The 25,579-nt window shown below is 41.8% G+C and overlaps 1 protein-coding gene across 4 annotated transcripts in view; it reads left to right on the top strand.

Annotated features, from left to right (window-relative positions):
- UNC5A (unc-5 netrin receptor A) overlaps positions 1–25,579 on the top strand; it is a 598,360-nt gene that overhangs the window by 340,880 nt on the left and 231,901 nt on the right. For all 4 annotated transcript variants that reach the window (XM_073651368.1, XM_073651367.1, XM_073651370.1 and 1 more), the window contains one exon: positions 21,785–21,928. In XM_073651368.1, the coding sequence (XP_073507469.1) occupies positions 21,785–21,928 (144 nt within the window). The remainder of the gene's footprint in view (positions 1–21,784; positions 21,929–25,579) is intronic.

Below are 25,579 nucleotides of genomic sequence, written 5' to 3'. Positions count from 1 at the left end.
GAGGAGGTGGAGGAAGTAGAGGAGGAGGAGTTGTATGCGGAAGGGCTAACATCTGCAAGGTTCAGACGGTCGGCAGCACCAAGGCGGCAGGCATGTGAGGGTGGGGGAGATGGTTTTACCAGGGCGCATGGTAGCAGCCAAACTAGTGAGGAAGGTGCAGGAGCCCAGGAAGAAGTGGAGGACGAACTGATGGAAGACTCATCAGATGAGGGAGACCTTGATCACATTTCTGTTGTGCGAGGTTGGGGGGAGAGGACAGAGGAAGGAAGCATGATTGTTACCTCGCCACCAACACAACAGGGACTTGGTGCTCCTGGATGCGCAACACACATGAGTGCCTTCTTGCTGCACTACCTGCAACATGACCCTCGAATTGTGAGAATTAGAAATAATCCTGACTACTGGGTTGCCACACTGTTAGATCCCCGGTACAAAAGTAAATTTGCAGAAATTATTCCTGCCATAGAAAGGGATGCACGCATGCAGGAGTATCAGCAGAGACTGTTGCAGAATCTTACATGTGCTTTTCCACAAAATACCAGTGGTGCACGTAGTGAATCTCACAGTTCCAACTTGCCAACCGTGGGACCGTCAAGTGTTCAGCACTCAAACCGTAACAGAACCACAGTATCTGCTGGTAACATCAATTTTGCGGAATCATTTCACCACTTTTTAGCCCATCCTTTGCAAGGCCACAGGAGACAAGAAGTCTGACACATAGTCAACGCCTAGAGACGATGGTACAGGAGTATCTCCAAGTAAACATTGAAGCCACGACTGAGTCACTGGACCCTTGCTCTTTTTAGGCTTCCAATCTGGATAAATGGCCGGAGCTAGCCACTTACGCCTTGGAGATCTTGTCATGCCCCGCAGCCAGCGTTCTGTCTGAACGTGTGTTCAGCGCTGCTGGTGGTGTGCTGACAGATAAGCGCACGCGGCTCTCCACTGATAATGTAGACAGACTCACGTTCATAAAGATGAACAAATCATGGATCCGAAACGACTTTTCTACCCCTGTGTCATCCTGGGGAGAGTAAAAGCTTGATGATTGGTTAAAATCACCCTACCAACCGTTTTAAGCTTTCAAATTACTAATCATGTTTATCTGTATCTTGGCTGGAAAATAATTTGGGCTTTGTAGCAGTGTGCAGCACTGATTCTATTAGGCCATCTATAATAAGCTCCACCAGATTTAAAATTACTAATCATGTTTATCTGTATCTTGACTGGAAAATATTTTGGGCTTTGTAGCAGTGTGCAGCACTGATCCTATTAGGCCATCTATACTAAAGCTTCACCAGATTTAAAATTAATAATAATTTTTAGCTGCATCTAGCCCGGAAAATAATTTTGGGGCTCCGAGATGCGCAAGACACATAAGTGCCTTCTTGCTGCACTACCTGCAGCATGACCCTCATATTGTCAGAATTCGAAGTAATCATGACTACTGGGTTGCCACACTCTTAGATCCCCCAAACTTTTCGATCAACCTTTTCATTTTAATAAAGACCAAAAAAATGGTCATTTTTGAAATTATAAGCATTAGCAGGTTGTTAGAAACTGAAATCAAACAGTTTTCAACTCAAAACTTTATTCTAGGTGATGTTACATTTTCACATAGGACCCCTTGTTCGAAAGGAGCTTCTGAACTTTCTCGTCCATTGAATTTGTCAGGTTTTGGATGGTTTCTGCTTCAATTGTTTTGCATGAGGACAGAATACCCTCCCAGAGCTGTTGCTTAGATGTGAACTGCCTCCCGCCATCATAGACACTCCTTTTAATGATGCTCCAAAGGTTCTGAATGGGGTAGAGGTCAGGGGAGCATGGGGGTCACACCATAAGTTTGTCCCCTTTTATGCCCATATCAGCCAGAGATGCAGATGTTTTATGTGCAGCATGAGATGGTGCATTATCATGCAGAAAAATGATCTTGCTGTGAAATACACGGTTCTTCTTCTTGAACCATGGCAGGAAGTGCTGTTTGAGAAAATCCACATACATTATGGAGTTCATCTTTAGCGCCTTCAGGGATCCTAAAGGGGCCGACAATCTCTCTCCCCATGATTCCAGCCCAAAACATTACTCCACCTCCTCCTTGTTGGCGCTGTAGCCGTGTTTGCGTGGGGTGTCCATCAACCAGCCATCCTCCACTCCATCCATCTGGACCATCAAGCGCTGCACGGCACTCATCCGTGAACAAAACAGTTTTGAAATCAGTCTTCATGTAATGTTTGGCCCACTGGAGCCGTTTCTGCTTGTGTGAAGTGGATAGAGGAGGTCGACAGGATGGCGTATGCACAGCTGCAAACCTCTGAAGGACCCTGCATCTTGTTGTTCGGGGGACGTTGGAGGCACAAGCAGCTTCAAAAACTTGTCTGCTGCTATGACAAGGCTTTTTTGCCGCTGCTCTTTCAACCTGACGTAATTGCCTGTAGGAAAGAGTCCTCAATTTGCCCTTATCAGCACGCACACGTGTGTACTGTGAATCAGCTACATACTTCTTGATTGCCAAGACACTTCATCCTGATCATCGCACAATGTTGATTGTAGTCATGCCTTGACCTAAACACTCCACAATTTGTTGGTTCTCAGCAGCCGACACATCCTTTTTCTTTCCCATTTTGGCAGAAAATGTAGGCTGCTTAATAATGTGAGACAGCCTTCTTAAGTAGTCTTGCCTTTCATTGGACACACCTGCCAAACTAATTAGCACAGGTGTCTGCAATTGCTTACAGTGATATAAAGAGCCCTGACACACATCACCATCAATGAGTTTAACTGACAAACAAACAAATTCTTCCCTTATCACTCCTAAACACTTTTTGCATAATAATTTGGAACGCAGTGTACATGTGCTTTTCCACAAAACACCAGTGGTTCACGTAGTGAATCTTACAGTTCTAACTTGCCAACCGTGGTCTGTATGGAGTTGTTCAATAAAGGGCCCAAAATTAAGATAACATAGATGGGAGAGGTCTCTATGAATAGGAATTCCTAAGTATTTGATACCCTGTGAGGGCCAGGCAAAGGGAAAGTTGGACTGGATGGAATCCTATATGGATTTGGGGAGGGAGACATCGAGGGCCTCAGACTTCGCTGCATTGATTTTAAAATTTGACCATGTAACAAAGTGATCTATTTCAGCCATAACAGCATGGATGGATATATGTGATTGAGTGATATATACTAGGACATCATCAGCAAATAGAGAGCACTTGTACTCGGTGCCTCCCACCTCAATCCACCTAATATTGGGGTTATGGCGAATTGATGAGAGCAGGTGCTCCGTCACTAGGATGTATAAGAGAGGGGACAGAGAACATCCCTGCCTTGTCCCATTGGTGATTGTGAAAGGTGATGAAAATGTTCTGACGCGCCCCCTGGGCCTTGGGACACCCGGAGCCGGACCCTTTTTGGTGGATGCTGGTGGTTGTAGTCTTCGTGGCGGCGACCCGGTTCCGTGGCTCAGGGTGGTCAAACCAGTGGCGGAACTATTTATGTGGTTTTGATGTTTAAATGTCCGACTACGCCACCCATGGATTGCGGTCAGAGTGAACCGCCGCTGCAGGGCAGACCGCTGAGGCTGGTGTTGTGGGTGCAGCAGAGCGTAGCATAACTCCCCACGGGAGGAGTATAGCCTCAGGGCAGTGTATGCGGAGGATGGGGGTGATGGTGCAGTGCAGCAGCAGTAACGACACGGAGTCAGTGATGCAGTCCAGGGCCTTTACTCACAGTTCTTATTATCCAGACCACGTCTGCAGGTAACGGCTGCTCACGTCGTACTGTGCTCACCAGGTGAGGGGCTCAGACAACTCCCAGATAACTTTGGAGCGCTTCACAGGACCCCCTTTGTGTGTCCTTTGTCTGGCCTTTCTTACCAACCCTTCTGTCCGGCTGCCTCGGGCCTCCTCTTGGTAAACTTGGCGCCAGTTTCCCTGACCCTATGTGGTGCCTTCCTAGCGGGTGTAGCGAGGGGCTGCGCCACATAAAATGTCACAGCCTCCGGTTTCTAGCTGAGGGTCGTTTCCTGCCTCCACTAGTTTCGGGGACCGGTCTCCCCCTTTGGCCTGACCCCTCCACGCAGGTGGATTCGGGCGTGTGGTGGAGACTCGCCCGTCCGCACCCCTGGGATCCCTTCATTCCTCGTTCCTGGAGCCTTCTCCGCTCCTCTTCCTTCCTTCTCCCTCTTCCAGGCCTGGGCCTCTGTTACTAGGCCCGCCTCCGGAGCAGAGCTCATGCAGAGCCCCTGCTCCCTGCCACTTCTGCTCAGACTTCTCTGCACTGAACTAAGATGGTGCCCACCTTTTATACTCCCTTCTCAATGCACCCAGGAACTGCTTCCTCCCTGCTCCTGCACTACAGGGTTCCCCTTCCTCAGTGTTCCCTCCCCCCACTCCAGCCAGGGACAGGGACTGTCGTGCCCATCTCAGAGGCATATTGGTCGCCCTGCCCCACGGCAATGTGGTGTAATGCATGCAGGTGTCGGGTCCTGATCCACACTCCATCCTTACCTGAGAGTGAGATATCACACCTCTGGGTGAGGTGCAATACCTCTGTAGCAACCGAGCCCTCAGGGTGCTACAGTTCCATTTATCTTCAGCCTAGGTGATGTATTGTGATACAGGGCCGTGATTTTGGCTATAAAAGGGTCCCCTAGACCCCTACCCCAAGCTTTTTAAGAGAATCATATATGGCGTGCCAGGAGACTCTATGGAATGCTTTCTCAGCATCCAACGAGAGTATCTAATTACAAATTTTTAACTGCATCTAGCCCAGGAAATACTTTGTGCCTAGTAGCAGTGTCTGCTAGTCAGCGGATTATCCCGGCTGTTAAGCAAGCTACACCACCTGTAGTTTAGACACTTAATTTTTTTAAAGGAAATGCTTCGGGACCATGGGATACTCAGTGAAGAGCATCAGGAGGCACCCCAAGGCATAGGGGCTGGGACTGGCAGTAGGATGCCTTGCGGTGGACAGCCGAGCTCGATCCTTATGAAAGCTTTTTAACTGCAGCAGCTTTAGTGGATGCTACTGGAGCTGGAATTACCGCAGCTGCTGGCATGAGACTTGCCCTCCAATAGATCCTTGTAAATGGATTTAAAGTGTATTCATTCAAATTAGAGAGACAATTTAAATTAAAAGCTTAGAGCTGCCTCCACCACAGGGGGGCTCGCTCGACCCACCAGCGGACAGGCACCAGTATTGGGAGAGGGGGGCTGGCCGTCAGGGTTCACCGCGGCTCTGGCACAAACCCGGCGACGCGTAGGTGGCACGGGCAGGAGCGGACTGAACGTGTCGGCTTCTCACTTTTTGGATTTTAGAAGGGCATGACATGCCTATATCTGTGTCTCCCCCTCCTTTTACTCCTCCACCTCTTTTCTTTTCGCATGACTATATGTACTTGTCACTTTTCCATGTGTTAGTTGTGTCTTCTGAGCAGTTTGTCAGCTTTTGGACACCTTTGAAGGTGTTTTCTATGTGTTTCTATGTGTTTTTGTTTGCCTGCCATTGGTTTTAACGGTGTTCGAAGGTGTTCGACGAACAGTTCGACGAACAGTTCGGCGAACACACGGGTGTTCGACGAACCGAACCGAACTCGAACACTACGGGGGTGGCTCAACACTAATATTTATCATCCATCTTGTTTCATTTTTTTCAGATTGAATAGATCTTGGAAAATACAGGTCAACTTAGGACAGCATTACTCACCAAGATTTACTGCATCTGACATTCTGCCTGAAGCGTTTTGCTGACATAGCTCACGCCATTGTCCAGAGAAAAATATTCTAATACCAAAAGTGATAATCATCCAGAAAGTCCCATAGGGCATTAGGTCACCTCTTAATTTTGTCTGTTTTTCCTTAGTGATTTTGGATAAAGAATAAAAATGCCAACACTACACAGCTGCGCTACACAAATAATCCTATATAACCATCACAAAAACAAGATTGCAGAGCAGAATGTGGTGGAGATAAAGAGCAGACATACACCCACAGCACACAGCTATGGCAACGCACTCACAGAAACATAAAGACATTTAAGTAGATATTATTCTGTGAGAAATCTTCACAAATCACATTGCTTATTTGAGCAAAATCGCTCCACATCTAGTTTTGTCTTCGTTTACTAAGAGGTTACTTCTTACTTAATGACAATCGGCACTTGCATCCAGCGGACAAGTAGCAATCCCACAGAGAAATAGCACGATCATGCGTGAGCAAGTTATAGGAGACAAAGTAAATTATCCTTGGCTGTATCAATGTACAAAAAGCAATTTCAATGTCTGTGGTGATGTACGTGCTACGTCCTCAGATCAGCAGCTGCTTCACATAAGAGTTCTGTTCAATGAATACTCTACATATTTACTGCTCAACCATGTAAGCATGTGAATCTAGTGAGCAGTGGAGGTGAGACTGATAAAGGTTAATTAGAGATGTAAATGAGTGAAATGAGGGGAGTGTTGTAATCTGTATAATGTCAGGACTACAGACACTATTGAAATTGAATTTCTATCAACGGCTCTCCATAAGGAAACCATCTTTACTCAATAGTAAATCTTAAAGAGTATCCGTTCTTTTAATTATTTTTTTTTCGGAAATCAATAAAACAGGAGAAAATAGGAAACTTTGTAATATATTTTATTAGCGAAATCTGCTTCTTTCTCCTCAGGCTTGGACTGGCCCACAGGGAAACAGGTGAAATTCCTGGTGGGCCCCCCATATGATCAATGCTTGGCACAGAACACTTGATGTACTATGTGTAGAAAAAGGCAGCATATCATTTTTAACAAACTACCCATTGCATTAATTTATGGAAGCATAGGCTGAAATGACATAAAATCAACATAGTATCCTCCATCCCCAGCCAATAATATTTATTTGTAGCTAAGGAGAGGATTCAATATTACTGAAGAGCCTTTGGTACCCCAGTCTAAGACTCTTTCTACTCCTGAATTGTTCTTTCATTTTCAATATTCTAAATTCATTGATAAAATCTGTCTTTAGTGAATACAGATTTTCCCATTACTTAGATATGAGATGTTAGTTGGTGCTTATAACATTTTATGAATGACTGTAAGGGTGCAGTCAGATGGCTGTATAACATAGATGACAATTGCATTGCAATGCTTGGATTGGCAATTTGCTCTCCTGACCCGAACATAACAGCTTCATGTATTTCTATGCAGCTGTCACGCTCGGGTCAGGAGAGCTGACGGACATTCCAAGCATTGTGATGTAATAGTCGTCCTTGCTATATGGCCTTCTGACTGCGTCATAACTGTCGTTTCAGGAGAACTTTCAGCAGAATGTCTGTCTGCCTCTAGCTACGCCCTCCATCCATATCATTTTAAGAGCACCAACTGTCATCTAAGTAATGTGAAAATCCGTCTTCACTGAAAATAGATTTTACCCATGGAGTGAGAATGAAAGATCAATCCTGGAGGAGAAAGAAGCAGTTTTCTCTGATAAATTCTCTGATATATTACAAAGTTGCTTATTTTCCTGTGTAGTATCAATTTATGAAATCAAAATAATACAACTATTCTTTAAAAAACTTGTCTTATCAAGGCAGTCTCCATATACAGTCCTGCTCATCGTTATTTGCACCCATGAAGTTTACATAGTAACATAGTAACATAGTTTTTAAGGTTGAAGGAAGACTAAGTCCATCTAGTTCAACCCATAGCCTAACATGTTGATCCAGAGGAAGGCAAAAAAAAAAACATTGTGGCAAACACCAAGCTACACATTGGGGAAAAAAATCCTTCCTGACTCCATACGACAATCAGACTAGTTCCCTGGATCAACGCCCTATCAAGGAATCTAGTATATATAACCTGTAATATTATACTTTTCAAGAAAGGCATCCAGGCCCTTCTTAAATTTTAGTAGTGAATCACTCATTACAACATCATGCGGCAGAGAGTTCCATAGTCTCACTGCTCTTACAGTAAAGAATCCCCGTCTGTGATTATGATTAAACCTTCTTTCCTCCAGACGTAGAAGATGCCCCCTTGTCCCCGTCTCAGGGGATCAGTAAAAAGATCAGTAGAAAGGTCTTTGTACTGTCCCCTCATATACTTGTTCATAGTAATAAGATCACCCCTAAGCCTTTGTTTTTTATGTTTAAGAACATAATGTTGAATATCTCCTGAAAAAAAATAATCAAGTGAAACAGTTTTTTTGTATCGATCACTCGTGTTAAATATAAAAGAGCAAATGATAAACAAAGGGAAAGAGGAAAATTGCCAAGAGATGTGTTCGAAGGTTGGTGCGAATGGTGGAAAAAACACCATGTCAAAAATCCTGAAGGCCAACCTGAAACTGTCTGGGATTATGGTTTCAACAAGTACCATATGCCACACACTAAACCAAGCAGAGCTTTATGAGCGAAGGTCAAGGAAGAAACCATTGCTGAAAAAAGACGTAAAAAGGAATGACTGATCTTTGCCAAAGAGTACCTTAACAAACCACAATCCTTCTGGGAAAATGTTCTGTGGACAGATGAAACAAAAATAGAGCTTTTTAGCAATGCAAAGCAACAGTTTGTTTACAGACAATGAAGCTTATAAGGAAAATAACACCTTACCAACAGTTAAGCATGATGGATGATCTATAATGCTGTGCGGTTGCTTTTCTGTGTCTGGTACTGGAGGTCTTGACTGTATTACAGGAGTCATGAAATCTGAGAATTATCAAGAGATTTTAGAGTGAAGTGTAAGAAAACTTGGTTTGATTTGAAGATCATGGGTCCTCCAGCAAGACAATGACCCAAAGCACACATCTAAAAGTACACAGGAATGTTTGAAAAAGAAAAAATGGACTGTTTTAAAATGGCCAGCAATGAGTCCTGACCTCAATCCCATTGAAAATCTTTGGGGTGATTCAAGAGCTTGAACAAACTGCAAAGGAAGATTAGGAGAAAATTCCAGCTGAGAAATGCAAGAAGCTTATAGATGGCTACAAGAAATGTTTGAAGGCTATCAACAATGCTAAAGGGTGTGCAACCAAGTATTAATTAGGGGTGCCTTTATTGCTGCACATGATGTTTATTCTGTTTCTTCTTTGAAATTGCAGCATGAAAGTTGAAAATCAATGTTTTATTGTTGTATTACTTTGGACCACTAATTAAAAAATCCTGAGGTTATAACTTTGGTACATTTCCATTTATTTCTGAAGATATTGTACAGTCTATGAAAAAATGAAGGGGTTCCAATAATGACAAGCAGCACTGTATATGCCCTATTAATCTGTGTTGACTTTATAAAGGGATATACATTTTTGGAAACTCATGTATGAGACAGGGTAGAAAGCCAATAAGTCAATTCAGTTTCTTGTATTGAGGGCAAAGTAGGGCCATTTCGTGTATCAATATAGACAATAATTTTGGCCAAAAAATTATACCCGAATATTGACATATAATGTCAAATAATGCTTCTATACAGTTCCTGTTGTATTCAGCCATTTAGCGCAGAAATAATGCTATTATATAATGATTGATTACCTGCAGAATCAACTTTGATCATTGATTCAAGGTCACATTCAGCAAAAGAAGAAATTGTCATGCCCCCCTCTGTTCAGTATATTCTGTATAATATATACATAAATGGAATATGTGTGTGTGGTTTTGTGTGTCAATTCTTTCTTTGTTTCTAAATCTGATATATCCCCAAGTATTGGGTGCAAGATCCTAAACAAAAAATGTGTATGTTCAATGAGGCGACTTGACGGATGCCATTCATTAGCTATTCATCAACCTGGACCCATTGAAGAGTTGGTTAGATGTGAAACAGCCGTCGTCCTGATGGTGACCCGCTCCCCTGCATCCATGTTTTAAATTGAGACAATAAAGAAGAGTTTTTATGGGAATTCAGAGTGCCATCCTGTCCTCTACTTTTTTGACTTCACAGAGACTTTGAAATACTTGAGTGGTGCACCTGTTGATCCTAGCGTTTGCAAGCTGTAATCAGTTCCAGGAGGCTGCACTAATGTACACGAGATTGAATGGTGCCTGCGAATTTCTTTCTCTTTTGCATTAGCTTTTCATCACCTATAATGCAAATGTTAATGGTTATTCCCCAAAAAACAAGCTATCCCCATCCTATAAATGCCATTTTCGAAATTGCTGGGGGTCTCAATGGTCGCCCCCACAGTGATCAGCAAGTTATCTTCTATATTCTAACTAGGGGCTAACCTGTTTTTTAGGGGAAATAACTCTTTTAAAACACACAATAACATGTAAATATTTTTACTTTCTGGTTGTGACAAATGCCTATTCCACATATCATTTCTTAGCCATCTGCCACCCATAAAAAGGGACTGGTCGGGAGGACAAATTAGGTTCTCCCAACAAAGTGAATGGATACACCATGGGGTACGTTTGAATAATTTTCGGGTATTAAAATGTAAACTTCAAACAAAATACTCAGCACTGAGCACTAATATAATATAAATGTGCTCTTAGCAAAATTCGAGAAAAGTTAAAGGTGGAAACATTTATGTATATGAAGACAAGTAACCTGATATATGTTATGTCACATGAGATATCATCCACCACCTTAATATATTATATTTATAGTATTTTTTCTGTGAATATGGGCCAAAAATATGAGATCCTTTATACACTGCTCAAAAAAATAAAGGGAACACTCAAATAACACATCCTATATCTGAATGAATGAAATATTCTCATTGAATACTTTGTTCTGTACAAAGTTGAATGTGCTAACACCAAAATCACACAAAAATCATCAATGGAAATCAAATTTATTAACCAATGGAGGCCTGGATTTGGAGTCACGCCCAAAATTAAAGTGGAAAAACACACTACAGGCTGATCCAACTTTGATGTAATGTCCTTAAAACAAGTCAAAATGAGGCTCAGTATTGTTTGCGGCCTCCACGTGCCTATATGACCTCCCTACAACGCCTGGGCATGCTCCTGATGAGGTTGCGGATGGTCTCCTGTGGAATCTCGTCCCAGACCTAGACTAAAGCATCCGCCAACTCCTGGACAGTCTGTGGTGCATCGTGACGTTGGTGTTTGGAGCGAGACATGATCTCCCAGATGTGCTCAATCGGATTCAGGGCTGGGGAATGGTCGGGCCAGTCGATAGCTTCAATGCCTTCATCTTGCAGGAACTGCTCACCCACTCCAGCCACATGAGGACTGGCATTGTCCTGCATTAGGAGGAACCCAGGGACAACCGCACCAGCATATGGTCTCACAAGAGGTCTGAAGATCTCATCTCGGTACCTAATGGCAGTCAGGCTACCTCTGGCGAGCACATGGAGGGCTGTGCAGCCCTCCATAGAAATGCCACCCCACACCATTACTGACCCACTGCCAAACCGGTCATGCTGAAGGATGTTGCAGGCAGCAGATCGCTCTCCATGGCGTCTCCAGACTCTGTCACGCCTGTCACGTGTGCTCAGTGTGAACCTGCTTTCATCTGTGAAGAGCACAGGGCGCCAGTGGCAACTTTGCCAATCCTGGTGTTCTGTGGCAAATGCAAAGCGTCCTGCATGGTGTTGGGCTGTGAGCACAACCCCCATCTGTGGACGTCGGGCCCTCATACCACCCTCATGGAGTCGGTTTCAAACCATTTGTGCAGACACATGCACATTTGTGGCCTGCTGTAGGTCATTTTGCAGAGCTCTGGCAGTGCTCCTCCTGTTCCTCCTTGCACAAAGTCGGAGGTAGCGGTCCTGCTGCTGAGTTGTTGCCCTCCTACGGCCCCCTCCATGTCTCCTGGTGTACTGGCCTGTCTCCTGGTAGCGCCTCCAGCCTCTGGACACTACGCTGACAGACACAGCAAACCTTCTTGCCACAGCTCGCATTGATCTGCCATCCTGGATGAGCTGCACTTCCTGAACAACTTCTGTGGGTTGTAGAGTCCGTCTCATGCTACCACGAGTGTGAAAGCACAGCCAACATTCAAAAGTGACCAAAACATCAGCCAGAAAGCATTGGTACTGAGATGTGATCTGTGGTCCCCACCTACAGAACCACTCCTTTATTGAGGGTGTCTTGATAATTGCCAATAATTTCCATCTATTGTCTATTCCATTTGCACAACAGCATGTGAAATTGATTGTCAATCAGTGTTGCTTCCTAAGTGGACAGTTTGATTTCACAGAAGTTTGATTTACTTGGAGTTATATTCTGTTGTTTAAGTGTTCCCTTAATTTTTTTGAGCAGTGTATTTAAATCAGCAAATACCGCATTGAACTCTGCTTACTCTTCCTTGAGGAGAGTTCAGAAGATGCACCCCGGCAGCTACAATGGCGGCACACTGTGCCGAATACCCGCTTCTACAATGCAATAATAGATCAAAGCACATTTATTCAATTACTAAGAATTTGTAGGTTATATTCTACCACAGTACACTTTAAATTCATGAGAGTTATTTTATTTATGCTCTTCATACTCTAATCCTCATCTCTTTATTTTCATGTCTCCTTTTCCGCAAAAAATAAGGTTTAAATCTAACTCCTCATACAAAAGCACAGCTCACCTGTCAGTCCTGGCGGCAAATCTGGATTTTCAGTTGTATCTACAGAATTATGTGGCATAAATTTTAAACTAAATCTATGTACCAGCTACTTATTCTTCAACTTCTCAGCCTGGGCTTCAAGTGCATGCAGTTAAAAAATAATAAATTGTCAAGTAGTCAACTTTAAGTGATTTCAATAAGTAAAGTCTCTTCCATCGGACCTCTAGAATTTTCCTGGCAATTTGCAGATTGGATACTATATCTACATAATTTTTTTCAGTGCACTAAATATTTTCCTCTGCTCTTAAAAAGTGGTTTTATGGATTTATATAAATAAAGATTAAATGGTTTATAACAACTTCTTTTTATTTAAAAAAAAACTGGCGCAGCAATTAGTTGATATATCTATCTCCTTGCCCATCACTGAACAGCTGACATGGCGGACGGTGGACGTAGACAGACATACTATTCCTCTACATTGGTCAGAATGGAAAAAATGTAATATTATATGGCTCCCAATCAACATGATTGATCCACAGGAATCATATAGAAGGGGAAAAGCCTCTCTGACGTGTATATGCCCTAAAGAGAGGACTACCTCTTATATTATAGCATAATAATAGTTTTTATAGGGTTCATCCACATGGCAGAACTGTGTGTAGAAACTGATATGCCCGTGACAAATGTTTTAATATGATACCAGGTTTTCTGTCCTGGAGGAATCCAGTGAAACATGACACATTCTATTTCTATCAGGTATTATAATAGTTTGTGCATATTTAGTTTTTTGAGTTTTTTTGAGTTCAAAAAATGCCTCAAAAATCACTTAAAAATGCTTGAAAAAATGTCTTATTCATTTCTATTGTATCCGCTTTGCTGTAAATATGTTCAGTCTTTTGAGCATTTTTTCCTCTTCAGGTATAAAAAAAACGCCCAGTGGTTAAAAAAAGAAAATGCATGTCACTTTTTTGAAGCATCTTCTGATGGAATCCACTCCAAAGTAGGCACTGTCTAGTCAAATGGATGCAAAAAATGCTTCAGGGAAAAAAAACTCTTCCAAAATGCTTCAAAAACTTTTCAAAACCATTTTAGGAAATGCATCAGGAAACCAAAAACTCCTCCAAGAACTCTTCAAAGAAGAGCATTTCCTAGAGCTGTTTCCTTTAGAAAACTAGTTGTTTTTGACTGCATTCAAAAAGCTCCATCTGCATGAACCCTAACAGAGAGACAGAAAAAACTCCAATATGTACAACCATTTTACAACATTGGCATTTAGATCCCCCACAAGTCCCTGTGAGTTCGGGAAAAATTGTTAACTGGTTACTTGTTTGCACCATATGTCTCTTATTGCTAATCCAGCTTGATGCAATATGTTTTTTTAGGTTCATATTCCTCCTAAAAACTATATTGGGACTTTCAGGTAAGATTTTTGATAGAACTAGAATTTTTGATTGTCTCATGTGATTTATTGAAAGTAGTGTCAGTTAGAGAACTTTTCTTCTTTTGCGAGTGATCCTCCCTGAATTGTTTTGAAAGACAATCCCCCTTGATAAATATAATATAATATAATTACAGTTTAGCAATAAGAGACCTGAGGTGCAAACAAGTAACCAGTTAACCCTTTTTCCCGAACTCACAGGGACTTATAACTGTGATGGATCTAAATGCTAAAGTTGTAAAATGGTTGTACATGGGTGTTAACATTTTTCTTCTATGATCACAGGGGAAACCTTTTTAATCAAGCAATTTTTAAATTGTGATACTACTACTTCAATGTAGTTGCAACTTGCAATATGTTGGACGTACTATCCTATCTGTTCACATCAGAATGAACAAGCATGGATCAAATATAAGAAATGGAGTAACAAATCATAGTTTGTCCAGGAAATTTTTTCCACATACATTGAAAGAATCCCGACAGTTTGAGATTACTGATGCTAGAACAGATTTCAGAGAAATTTTATGATAGGTTCCAAAGGCTGGCAAGTAGAGAATCATTTTGGATTTTTAAATTGTTCATAATAGTGTTTCTGTCAGGAACAAGTTAAGTAAAGAATCCACCACTCCTGGTATGATGTTACAGATTGATAGAAAAAACAGTGACTGGCTTCTTGTCTAACTATACCTGATGAAGGGGACAGATCGTCCCAGAAACACATAGTCTTGTTACCATTAGAAAATAATAAAAAATTCTTACTTACCATCCGGCTCATCACTAGAGATGAGCGAAGCCGAAAAGTATGGCATTTGTACTAGACAGTTACAGTCTAGTGCTAAACACTGAACACAGACATTCCCCGGAAGTCTATTGCAATGGTCTGAGTTTCGGGAAAGTCTGTTGCAGAGGGAGAGAGAGAATTTTGCAGCTCAAAAGTCCAGGTCCCCATTTTTTTCAATGGGGTTCTGGTTCTGGTTGAAGTTTGGGTACAGTTCTGGTACCCAAACCGAACTTTGGAATAAAGTTCGGGGAGGTTACCAGAATCTGAACTTCCACGGGTCCGCTCATCCCCACGAGTCTCCCTTTATGGCAGTGCCCGGATAAACTTCATTTTTTCCAACTCCCCCTGGATCATGTTATGAAATTGGAATAGTTAGACAGCAGGAAAATAAGAAAGTTTGCAATTAATCAGACACTGAACTGTATTTGCAGGACATTTTAAAGCACACATACATTTCAATGGGTTTTAATTTAATGTATTTAATAAATACTGTTTTTAACTACTTTGACTGCTTAAAGATTCTGCACATCCTGTCTTCAATTTTGGAGGGCTTGTCTCCTCTAAATGCATGTCTCTTTTAAATGTTTGTCCTCTCTGGTATGCCCTTTTACATTTTCTTCACTATCTTCTATATGGCTTTTCATGGGGCTCTATGGGCTCCTTTATCACATTTGCGGCTCCATTGGGTAACAGTAGGCCAGTCTTATGAGCAAGGCTATTTATAGACCGTTTGTCTGGGTAAGCCACAACTTGGGGAAGAAGGACCGCGTCCTTCAAAACGCGTCGGTTGTTTGTGGACTTACCAGACTCCATACTCCCGGCTGTGATGTCACGTTGCCACATGCCCCCTACCAGCCCCGCGAGTACGCGACAGCTCTTTCTGGCGTAGGGCGTCGCTTTTCAAACATCTCCGCAGAGCTGGAGGGAGGGATATTTATGGGAGGACACTCCTGTTCCATACCACCGGCTCAAGTAAGACCAGCACAGGCATATTGCGCACCGCCTACTGATGAAAGCCACAGCCTTAGATCCCACAGCCGCACAAAGACTCTATTACTTGGGCCAATCTTTTTTGGGGCTGACCTGTCTTCTCACAGTAAGTAATTCTACTTACTGTTCTTTAGCTGCACTATATTGGGCACCTACTGTATATCACCAGCGGGTTTAAGAAAATATTAACCCTTAACTTTAGTGCATCTCCTTTCAATCACAGGCTTGAGGCACTTCAAAAAGGATTACCTATAGTGCACATACTACGAATAACCAGTGTGCAGTTACACTTTAATCAAACGTGTTGGTAGGAATCACTTACATTATTCCCCAATCCATCACCACCCCCTTCCTAACTTCCGTGTATGCATCCAAGCAGTGCAGTACATTCCCTGTTTAGCGCGGTAGTAGTTGTTTCTGTCTATATTTGTGTTGTTAATAGCTGTGTACTTTCAACAAAATTATGCAGCCAGTAACAATAAGCAATGAATTTGCACTTGATTTCTAATTCTACATAGAACGACTTTCAACTTGAGACACCACACCATTACAATCACATAGACCCTTGAAGTATAAAACCCCCACCCCAAAGTATAACAACCCCCCTGCATAATTAATCCTGACTACCCATGTTATAACAGGCCACCCCATGCAGTAGTCAGCCACCACTTCTCTTGGATTGTAATCCCACTCCCTCTTTACATAATAATTCATCAACCCCCTAGACTGTAACATACCTCCCTACAATAATTATTCTTCTACCCCTGGGATTATAATCACCCAACTCCTGTAAAATTAATTAAAGGGTTATTCCCAAAAAATGAAGTTATCCTCTATCTATAAGACAGAGGATAACATGCCGATCACTGGGGCTCTGGAATCCGGTCCTCCTCAATACAGTGTAGTTGCATATACAAAGACTCCCAGCTATTTCCAGCAGTCTCATACACAATAAATGGGGAAAGGCTGAGCATGTGCACCTTTGCTCCATTCAGGATGGTTTCAGGATCACTGGGGGTCCCAATGGTCAGACCCCCTTGATAATCAAATTATCTCCTATTCTATGAACAATAGATAGCTTTATTTGTTTAACCTTTTAACCACCCCCCAGATTATAACATCCCACACAGTGTACACCTGTAGTATAATTAGATATATTTTACCTAAATCAATCGCCATATTCCATCCCAAAAGATCCAGATCACTTTGTCTTATTAAATACATAACCAGTTGAGCAATACCACCAGTGTAAAACAACCAGATGCAGACAAACCAGTAGCCGACTGGCAGCAGTGTTCAACAACCTGAGTACTACTGTACGAGTGATCAATCACACCTACCAAACGTCAAAGCAGTTGACAATGCCGTCTCCTTGCCCACAAGTTCTGTGCTCCGGTAGGAAGCATGAAGAGGTGTGCAGCTCCATGACCACATCTTAAAGATTGTGATGAGGCTTCAGATTTATTCCTATCAGCCTCCTCTATATATAATCCCACCATGCAGTACTTCACTCCTCACCTCCTCCATATACAGCCCCCATATGTAGTACATTGCTTCTCAACTCTACCATATATAGCCTCTATATTCAGCATATCACTCCTCTGCCTCTCTATACAGCCTTCATCTGCAGTACTTCACTCTTTAGCCCCTGTATACAGCCTCAATATGCAGTACATGCTCCTCAGCTACTGTATACAGCCTCCATCTCCATACATCATTCTTCCATCTGTGGTACAATGCTCCTCAGCCCCTCTATACATCCTCTATCTGTAGTACATCACTCCTCAGCCTTTCTATACACAGCCTTCATCTTCAGGACATGCTGCTTAGTCCCTGTATACAGCCTCCATCTACAGTACATGCTCTTCAGCCTCTGTATACTGCCTCTGTCTGTAGTACACGCTCCTCAGCAACTACATACAGCATTCATATGTAATGCATTGCTCCTCATCCCCTGCATTCAGCCTTCATATGCAGTACATCATTTCTCACCCTCCCTCTCCTGACCTGCTATCAGTCCTGCAAATCACCAGCCCCCAGCATTGGTATTTTCCAGAGCAGTTCTCCTAATCACAGTTCACTTGTTCAAAGGCCCAGTTATCTCTGTGTGTAAATATAATGATAATAGTGCTGACTACAACCAAGTACTAACAGACCTATAATGTGTGGCAGTAGCATAAGCTCAGCAGTAGGACGAAGCTACTGAACCAGAACTGTCACTCACAGAGGAGTGCCCACCCCCCCACACCAGCAACAAGAGACTGGAGCTGTGTTATGCTAAAGAGACAACCTGAGAAATGTAAAGTGCTGCGGAATATGTTAGTGCTTTAGAAATAAAAAAACATATTATATTATTATTATTATTAGAATAACTCTTTATGTGTAATATCTTGTCCAGTCCTAATCATGGTTTCCTTTAAACTGTGAGCTCTGGAAATGATAGTTAAAACATATCACACACTGCAGACAGCTTTATTTCTAATTGGCCTTCTTTACATCATTGGTATATTTTAACCCTTTCCTTTCCAGATTGCTCAGCATAAAGGGAACATTGGTGTTTAGCTTGCCACAATGTAACACTTTAGACAAAGTATGTACACCAGAAGTCAAGGCTGCTTGGCTCACAGAGGATTATCTACACTACATGCAGTTGTATTCAACTTTGTGCTGTAAACAGGACTAGATGTGTCGAGATTCTAAGCATCTGATAGAATACCAGTTATTTTCATTCACGGAAAACAGACAATGATCTTGAATATATGTATGTATTGAGACTTGCTTCCAGTAATAATAGGAATACATCCAAATGCTTTATCAACCAAGGAGTAGTAAGGAGCTAAAAAAAGATGGCCTTTTATGCCACTGCATGACCCTACAAAGAGCATTGCATTTGTACTTGGCAATGGATGAAGTCTTGATACTTTACAATAATATAAAATTAGGCAAACTTCTTGCATTAAATGATTTAGAGGGAGGGGGTCCATCATTTTTTCTTTATTGTTTTATATCTTTCAATGGAAAGAAATTGATTGCCAGTTAAAGGGAACCTGTCACGTGAGATAACACTATTAACCTGCAGATGGAAGGTTAATCTGCAGGTTAATAGCATTAGAAAGGTGCCAGTGTCACTATACAAAAGTGTGACTCTAAGGAGAAAACAAACGTTATTCCTCCTGAGAGCCACCTCTTTCAGTCATAGGGCTCGCTGACATGAGCGTATGACACGACCGAGTGCGATGTTTTATCCTAAAGCACTTGGACCAATGTTATGTTATGTTATGAGGCAGCTAAGATCTGATTCGGCATGAAAAAACAATCACAGCATACTGCGTGTGCAGAGGCGTACATAGAAATAATAGGGCCCCACAGCAGAAGTTCTAAATGGCCCCCCCCCCAAAAAAAAAAAATATATATATATATATATTTGTCAGGTTCACAGAAGAGCAGATCTCACAACTTTTCAGCCTTTACATTGTAATTTTCTTATGCTGAAGTCCTAGATTCCTCTTTCATTGCTCTCATACAGTATGATGCCACCAGAAGTGCCCCCAAGCACAGTATGATACCCCCATAGTGAATTCCTCCACATTAGCCTCCACATGCACTGTATGATGACCCTATTGTACCCCACTTCAACTCCCAAGGCAAAGTATGGTGACCCCAACACAGTATGATCCCCCAACTGTGACCCCCACACAGCCCTCCATACAGTATAATGGTCTCACACTGTATAATGGCCCGCGCTAGCCCTCCAAACCTACAGATTAACCCTATATATGCAGGTTAATAGCATTATCCAACATGACAAGATCCCTTTTAAAAAAATCCAGAGTTTGATTCATTAATCCATTTTCTAATGGAAACAAACTTTTTTATTTTTTCACGTTTAGATGACTTCTATGTGTGCAGTGTCTAAATAATATTATCAGTAAAAATTATATCTTTTTTTAAGTTATATATTATAGCTATAAGACAGCGCTATCTAAGCGTAGTATTTAAAATATAGGGAATAAGCAACATTCCACTTGTTCCACCCCGGAGTCCAGATCAATCAACTACCAAACCCAACATGGATAAGAGACACCACTACATCATCCGGGTGCGGTGTGTGGTGTCCAGGGGAATTGCACTATATAAAAATGCCCCAATATACTTGTACGCCATTCATGATTTATTGGCGCCGTTTATAGCATGATAAGTGGAATATCTGCTGTGCGACGGTGTGTTGTATCCAGGGGAACTGTGTTAAACAAAAATGCCCCTATACACTTGTAATCTATTCATGATTTAGGGTGTCTGTTTTTTAAAAGGGACAATGCTTTCCTTACTTTGTTGGGTCCTGTAGGTTTCCATATCTTACATATGGACTGCAACAAAGTAACGCAGACATACATTTGTCTATATATTCACTATTGGATTTATGTCTTAATTGTAGTAAATATTTTTGATTTCTTTAATATTTAATTAGTAGTGTTTGTATAGTTTTGTTCTGTTGATATGTGTTTATACAGTTGAAACCAGAAGTTTACATACACTATATAAAAAGACACAAATGCTTTAAAACATTCTCTCTCTTATTATTATTCTGGCATTTGGCAAATATTACAAATTATGGTAATCCTAATTGACCTAAAACGGGAAAGGTTTATTCTGATTTCATGTCAGATATTGAGAAAAACATGCATATGTGTCTTTTTATACAGTGTATGTAAACTTCGGGTTTCAACTGTATTGTTACACGCATACCGCTAGGTTCAGATAGGGGTGAGACAGATTACATGAATTCTTTGGAATCCTGGGGGAACCGTTACTCAGATCAACCATGGACCATGTACTGCAGCTTCTCTCAGGCACACAGGGGTATTGACCCTCAGGCTCAGACACGTAGGTTGTTTCACTTGCTGACCAGACACACTTGACAACAGTCCTCATAAACGGTACAACAGTAGCATTTAATAAGAAGCCGCACACCCAGTGCAAGTTAAGTCTTATGAGCAACAGGCTCCAGTGACAAACAGCACAGCAGTTCACAATCTTCCCGGTAGTACAGGACAGCACAGTTCTAATGCAAGTGCACATTAATGAACACAGCATTCTTTCCAGCACAGTGAGATGGAGGAGGGGGGAGGGTTTGCTGAGGGAGATGATCCCTGTGACACCATTTCTTCCAGTCCTTATCTTTCTGTCTGACAATACTCTGCACTGCAAGTTCAGGAACTCTACCTGACCTGTGCTTAGCTTCACTCCTGACTTGAATCCTTTTTACTTGCAGGGGCGGTTCTGTGAGATACAAATCACACACACCACCTTTCTCTTTGGCTCCAGCCAGACAGTAAACAACTTCCCCACAATCCCCTTGGGGCTCTGCTAAAACACTCCCCTTCTCCTGTGACTGTTTTAACCCCTCTAGTTGCTGTATGCTTCTGGAGCACAACACTTGCCGTCTCATGTGCTTGTGTTACTTCTAATAATTGCTGAATGCTTTTAAAGCAACAGCGCTACTTCTGCATGTCACAGTATATATAAAAAAAAAGAATCAAATGAGTGAATTAACATCTTGAAGATCCTGTCCACTTTAGAACAGAAAAAGTATAAGTGGGTTGATTTTGATATTTTACTTTATACACCTGATGAAGGCTGGTTAGCTGAAGCGCGTTGTTTTTAACCGTAACGGTTTTTAAATGAAAATATATATATACTGATACTGTTGGAGTTATCCACTCCATGTTCTATCCACGTTTCGTTGGAATTTAGCTAATTTTCCTATCTTTGGAGTCCTCATTACTTCAGTGGAAGCGCCTTATCCTGGTTCCTCTCTACCTACTTTTTGAGGGATAGCAGAAGGATTAACAGATACTTTTCTTAACCTTGGGAGCCTCTTGGTAATGGTTGGTCCACAGCCAAATCAAAGACTTTTTTATGTTTGTTTATCATCTTGCATCATACATCCCGGGATATTTTGGCCGTAGAAACAGGTTACAGTGTAACACAGCTGTATAGTGGATAAGATTTATGATACAATGTATGCATTTATTTATTGTTACTGTCCACTGATGATTTTTTTATCTCTATTATTTAGGTCTCCCTGTAATGGAAGTGAGAATTGACATCTCTAGGCAGCAAGTGGAGAAGATTTTTGGGCTGGAAGAATATTGGTGTCATTGTGTAGCTTGGAGCTCCTCTGGAACCTCCAAAAGTCAGAAGGCATTTATCCGAATTGCCTGTAAGTATTCTAGGCTGCACAATAAAGAATGACTAATATGAAATGCATTTTAAATCATCTAAGTCTTAAGACAAGATATTATATTAATGTTTATGGCAGTTTATCAAATTAACAAAAAGTTAAAAAAAAGAACCAAAGGGAAATAAAATGTTGTTTGTATTGTTCTAAAGCAAGATTCGCATTATAGTTACTGTAGCTTCTACAAATAGTTTATAAACTAGGAATTTCACTAGACAGGTCTATAGAATATCAATAAATGGGATTTTCCCATTTCAGATATTTCTGGCATATATCTGACATTTATATTTTGCTCTCCTATTTGTGTAGTCATAAAGTAAGTCACATGTGTTTTGAAGTGAGTCTCATTTCTTTGTCTGACCTTCCACTGACCAAGAGATTGAGGTGGGTCAACCCATGTTCTTTAGATAGATGCTGGTCACTGAGAGAGTTAAAGGGAACCTGTCATGTCCTATCTACTATCTGCAATGCCCCCATAGCGTTGTTAGTGATGCAATGTGCATCACTAACATGCTTTTTTCATTAAAATTGGTGGTAATATAATGAGTATGTAACATTTTATATACTTATAATCATACCTCCTCATTTTAGTCATAGGGGTGTGATCCTGGTATTCAGTCAGGGGTGGTGCCACATCAGGCAGGACTGGCGCCGCCCACGTATTTGAATTTTGCGCCCGGCTAGCGCTGATATAAGTGGGGAGCTTGTGAAGTTTTATATCCCCAGCCTCGGCTCCCTGCATGTGCGTAGTGAGGCTGTGTAGTTCACAGCTTCACTGCGCATGTGCTGTGACGAGTGGTTCCGGCCACACACAGTTAAGCTGGAAACTTCACTGTGCACACGCGGGGAGTCTCTCGTCACAGCGCATGTGCAGTGAAACTGTGAACTACAAGCCTCATTGTTCACACGCGAGGAGCCGTTCGTCACAGCGCATGCGCAGTGAAGCTGTGAACTACAGAGCATCACTGCGCACGCGCGAGGAGCCGCTCGTCACGGCGCATGCGCAGTGAAGCTGTGAACTACACAGACTCACTTCAAATGCGCAGGGAGCCGAGGCTGGCCATGTAAAACTGTGCAAGCGCCCCACTTATGTCAGTGCTCACTGGGAGCAAAATTCAAATACGTAGGTGGTGCCAGCCCTGACTGAATGCGGCGCCCGCCCATGACTGAATACCAGGATCACACCCCAATGATTAATACGAGCAGGTAGGATATAAGTATATGAAGTGTTATCTACTCATTATATTACCACCAATTTTAATGAAAAAAGCGTGTTCGTGATGGGGACAGTGTAGATAGTAGATAGGACATAACAGGTTCCCTTTAAACAGTCCAGCTGAGTGCAACAACCCTACTAATTTTTTTATTCAAAAAACATCTGAATATCCGTATTTTTCCTATTGATACCACCAAGCAGGAGTGTTGTTTTCATCTGAGCTGAAGATTTGCTGGCTACTTCAACTTGGGTGAACTGTATGACACTCTCTTACTTATAGGGTAATCCGAACCTATGTTATGCCGTGAGAAGTTAGTCTATGCTGTGATCTGAAACATACAGTGGTGGCCAAAAGTATTGGCACCCCTGCAATTCTGTCAGATAATACTCAGTTTCTTCCTGAAAATGATTGCAATCACAAATTCTTTGGTAATATTATCTTCATTTAATTTGCTTGCAAGGAAAAAACACAAAAGAGAATGAAGCAAAAATCAAATCATTGATCATTTCACACAAAACTCCAAAAATGGGCCGGACAAAAGTATTGGCACCCTCAGCCTAATACTTGGTTGCACAACCTTTAGCCAAAATAACTGCGAACAACCGCTTCCGGTAACCATCAATGAGTTTCTTACAATGCTCTGCTGGAATTGTAGACCATTCTTCTTTGGCAAACTGCTCCAGGTCCCTGATATTTGAAGGGTGCCTTCTCCAAACTGCCAATTTGAGATCTCTCCACAGGTGTTCTATGGGATACAGGTCTGGACTCATTGCTGGCCACCTTATAAGTCTCCAGTGCTTTCTCTCAAACCATTTTATAGTGCTTTTGGAAGTGTGTTTTGGGTCATTGTCCTGCTGGAAGACCCATGACCTCTGAGGGAGACCCAGCTTTCTCATACTGGGCCCTACATTATGCTGCAAAATTTGTTGGTAGTCTTCAGACTTCATAATGCCATGCACACGGTCAAGCAGTCCAGTGCCAGAGGCAGCAAAGCAACCCCAAAACATCAGGGAACCTCCGCCATGTTTGACTGTAGGGACTGTGTTCTTTTCTTTGAATGCCTCTTTTTTTTCCTGTACACTCTATGTTGATGCTTTTTCCCAAAAAACTCTACTTTTGTCTCATCTGACCAGAGAACATTCTTCCAAAACATTTTAGGCTTTCTCAGGTAAGTTTTTTTATGTCTCGGGGTAAGAAGTGGGGTCTTCCTGGGTATCTTACCATACAGTCTCTTTTCATTCAGACGCCGACGGATAGTACGGGTTGACATTGTTGTACCCTTGGACTGCAGGGCAGCTTGAACTTGTTTGGATGTTAGTCGAGGTTCTTTATCCACCACCATCCGCACAATCTTGCATTGAAATCTCTCATCAATTTTTCTTTTCCGTCCACATCTAGGGAGGTTAGCCACAGTGCCATGGGCTTTAAACTTCTTGATGACACTGCGCACGGAAGACACAGGAACATTCAGGTCTTTGGAGATGGACTTGTAGCCTTGAGATTGCTCATGCTTCCTCACAATTTGGTTTCTCAAGTCCTCAGACAGTTCTTTGGTCTTCTTTCTTTTCTCCATGCTTAATGTGGTACACACAAGGACACAGGACAGAGGTTGAGTCAACTTTAATCCATGTTAACTGGCAGCAAGTGTGATTTAGTTATTGCCAACACCTGTTAGGTGCCACAGGTAAGTTACAGGTGCTGTTAATTACACGAATTAGAGAAGCATCACATGATTTTTCAAACAGTGCCAATACTTTTGTCCACCCCCTTTTTTAGGTTTGGTGTGGAATTATATCCAATTTGGCTTTAGGACAATTCTTTTTGTGTTTTTTCATTGAAGACAAATTAAATGAAGATAATAATACCAAAGAATTTGTGATTGCAATCATTTTCAGGAAGAAACTGAGTATTATCTGACAGAATTGCAAGGGTGCCAATATTTTTGGCCACCACTGTATATATTATTACAATGTAGTAACATGGTGGTGTCATGACTATTGCAGACAGTATCTACGCACTGACTCATTTTGAGCTTTGTTTTTTAGCTCAGATTTTTGTTGGCAGTTTCATCTTTCTGCTTTAAATGGTATAGATTGAAGAGTTAGTTTAATACCAGTGGTACAACTTGAAGGTCCAATATACACATAAAGCAGTAATAAGTCAATTTTCTTTATATTGTTACATGGAAGCAGCTGATTCTTATCTCAGAACTATTGGTCATACTGACTCCGTCCGGATTATTCCACCTGTGTTCATTCGCATCTTACTTCAAGTGTCCTTTAATCTTGCACTTTGGTTTATATTGTGGCCTGAAGGTTTTGAAGGAGTGATCTCAATCACTAGGCTCTCAACAGTGTCTTCAGGCAGGTTATCCTCACAGGACTCAAAGGATCAATATATTTCTTCTTTCTTTTTC

The sequence above is a fragment of the Phyllobates terribilis genome, unplaced genomic scaffold (genome assembly GCF_046119375.1).
Source record: "Phyllobates terribilis strain yellow unplaced genomic scaffold, ASM4611937v1 Scaffold_11__3_contigs__length_659146591, whole genome shotgun sequence".
Lineage (NCBI taxonomy): Eukaryota > Metazoa > Chordata > Amphibia > Anura > Dendrobatidae > Phyllobates > Phyllobates terribilis.
The sequence above is the reverse complement of the archived record's forward strand: the minus strand, read 5'-3'. Positions and strand labels throughout refer to the sequence as shown.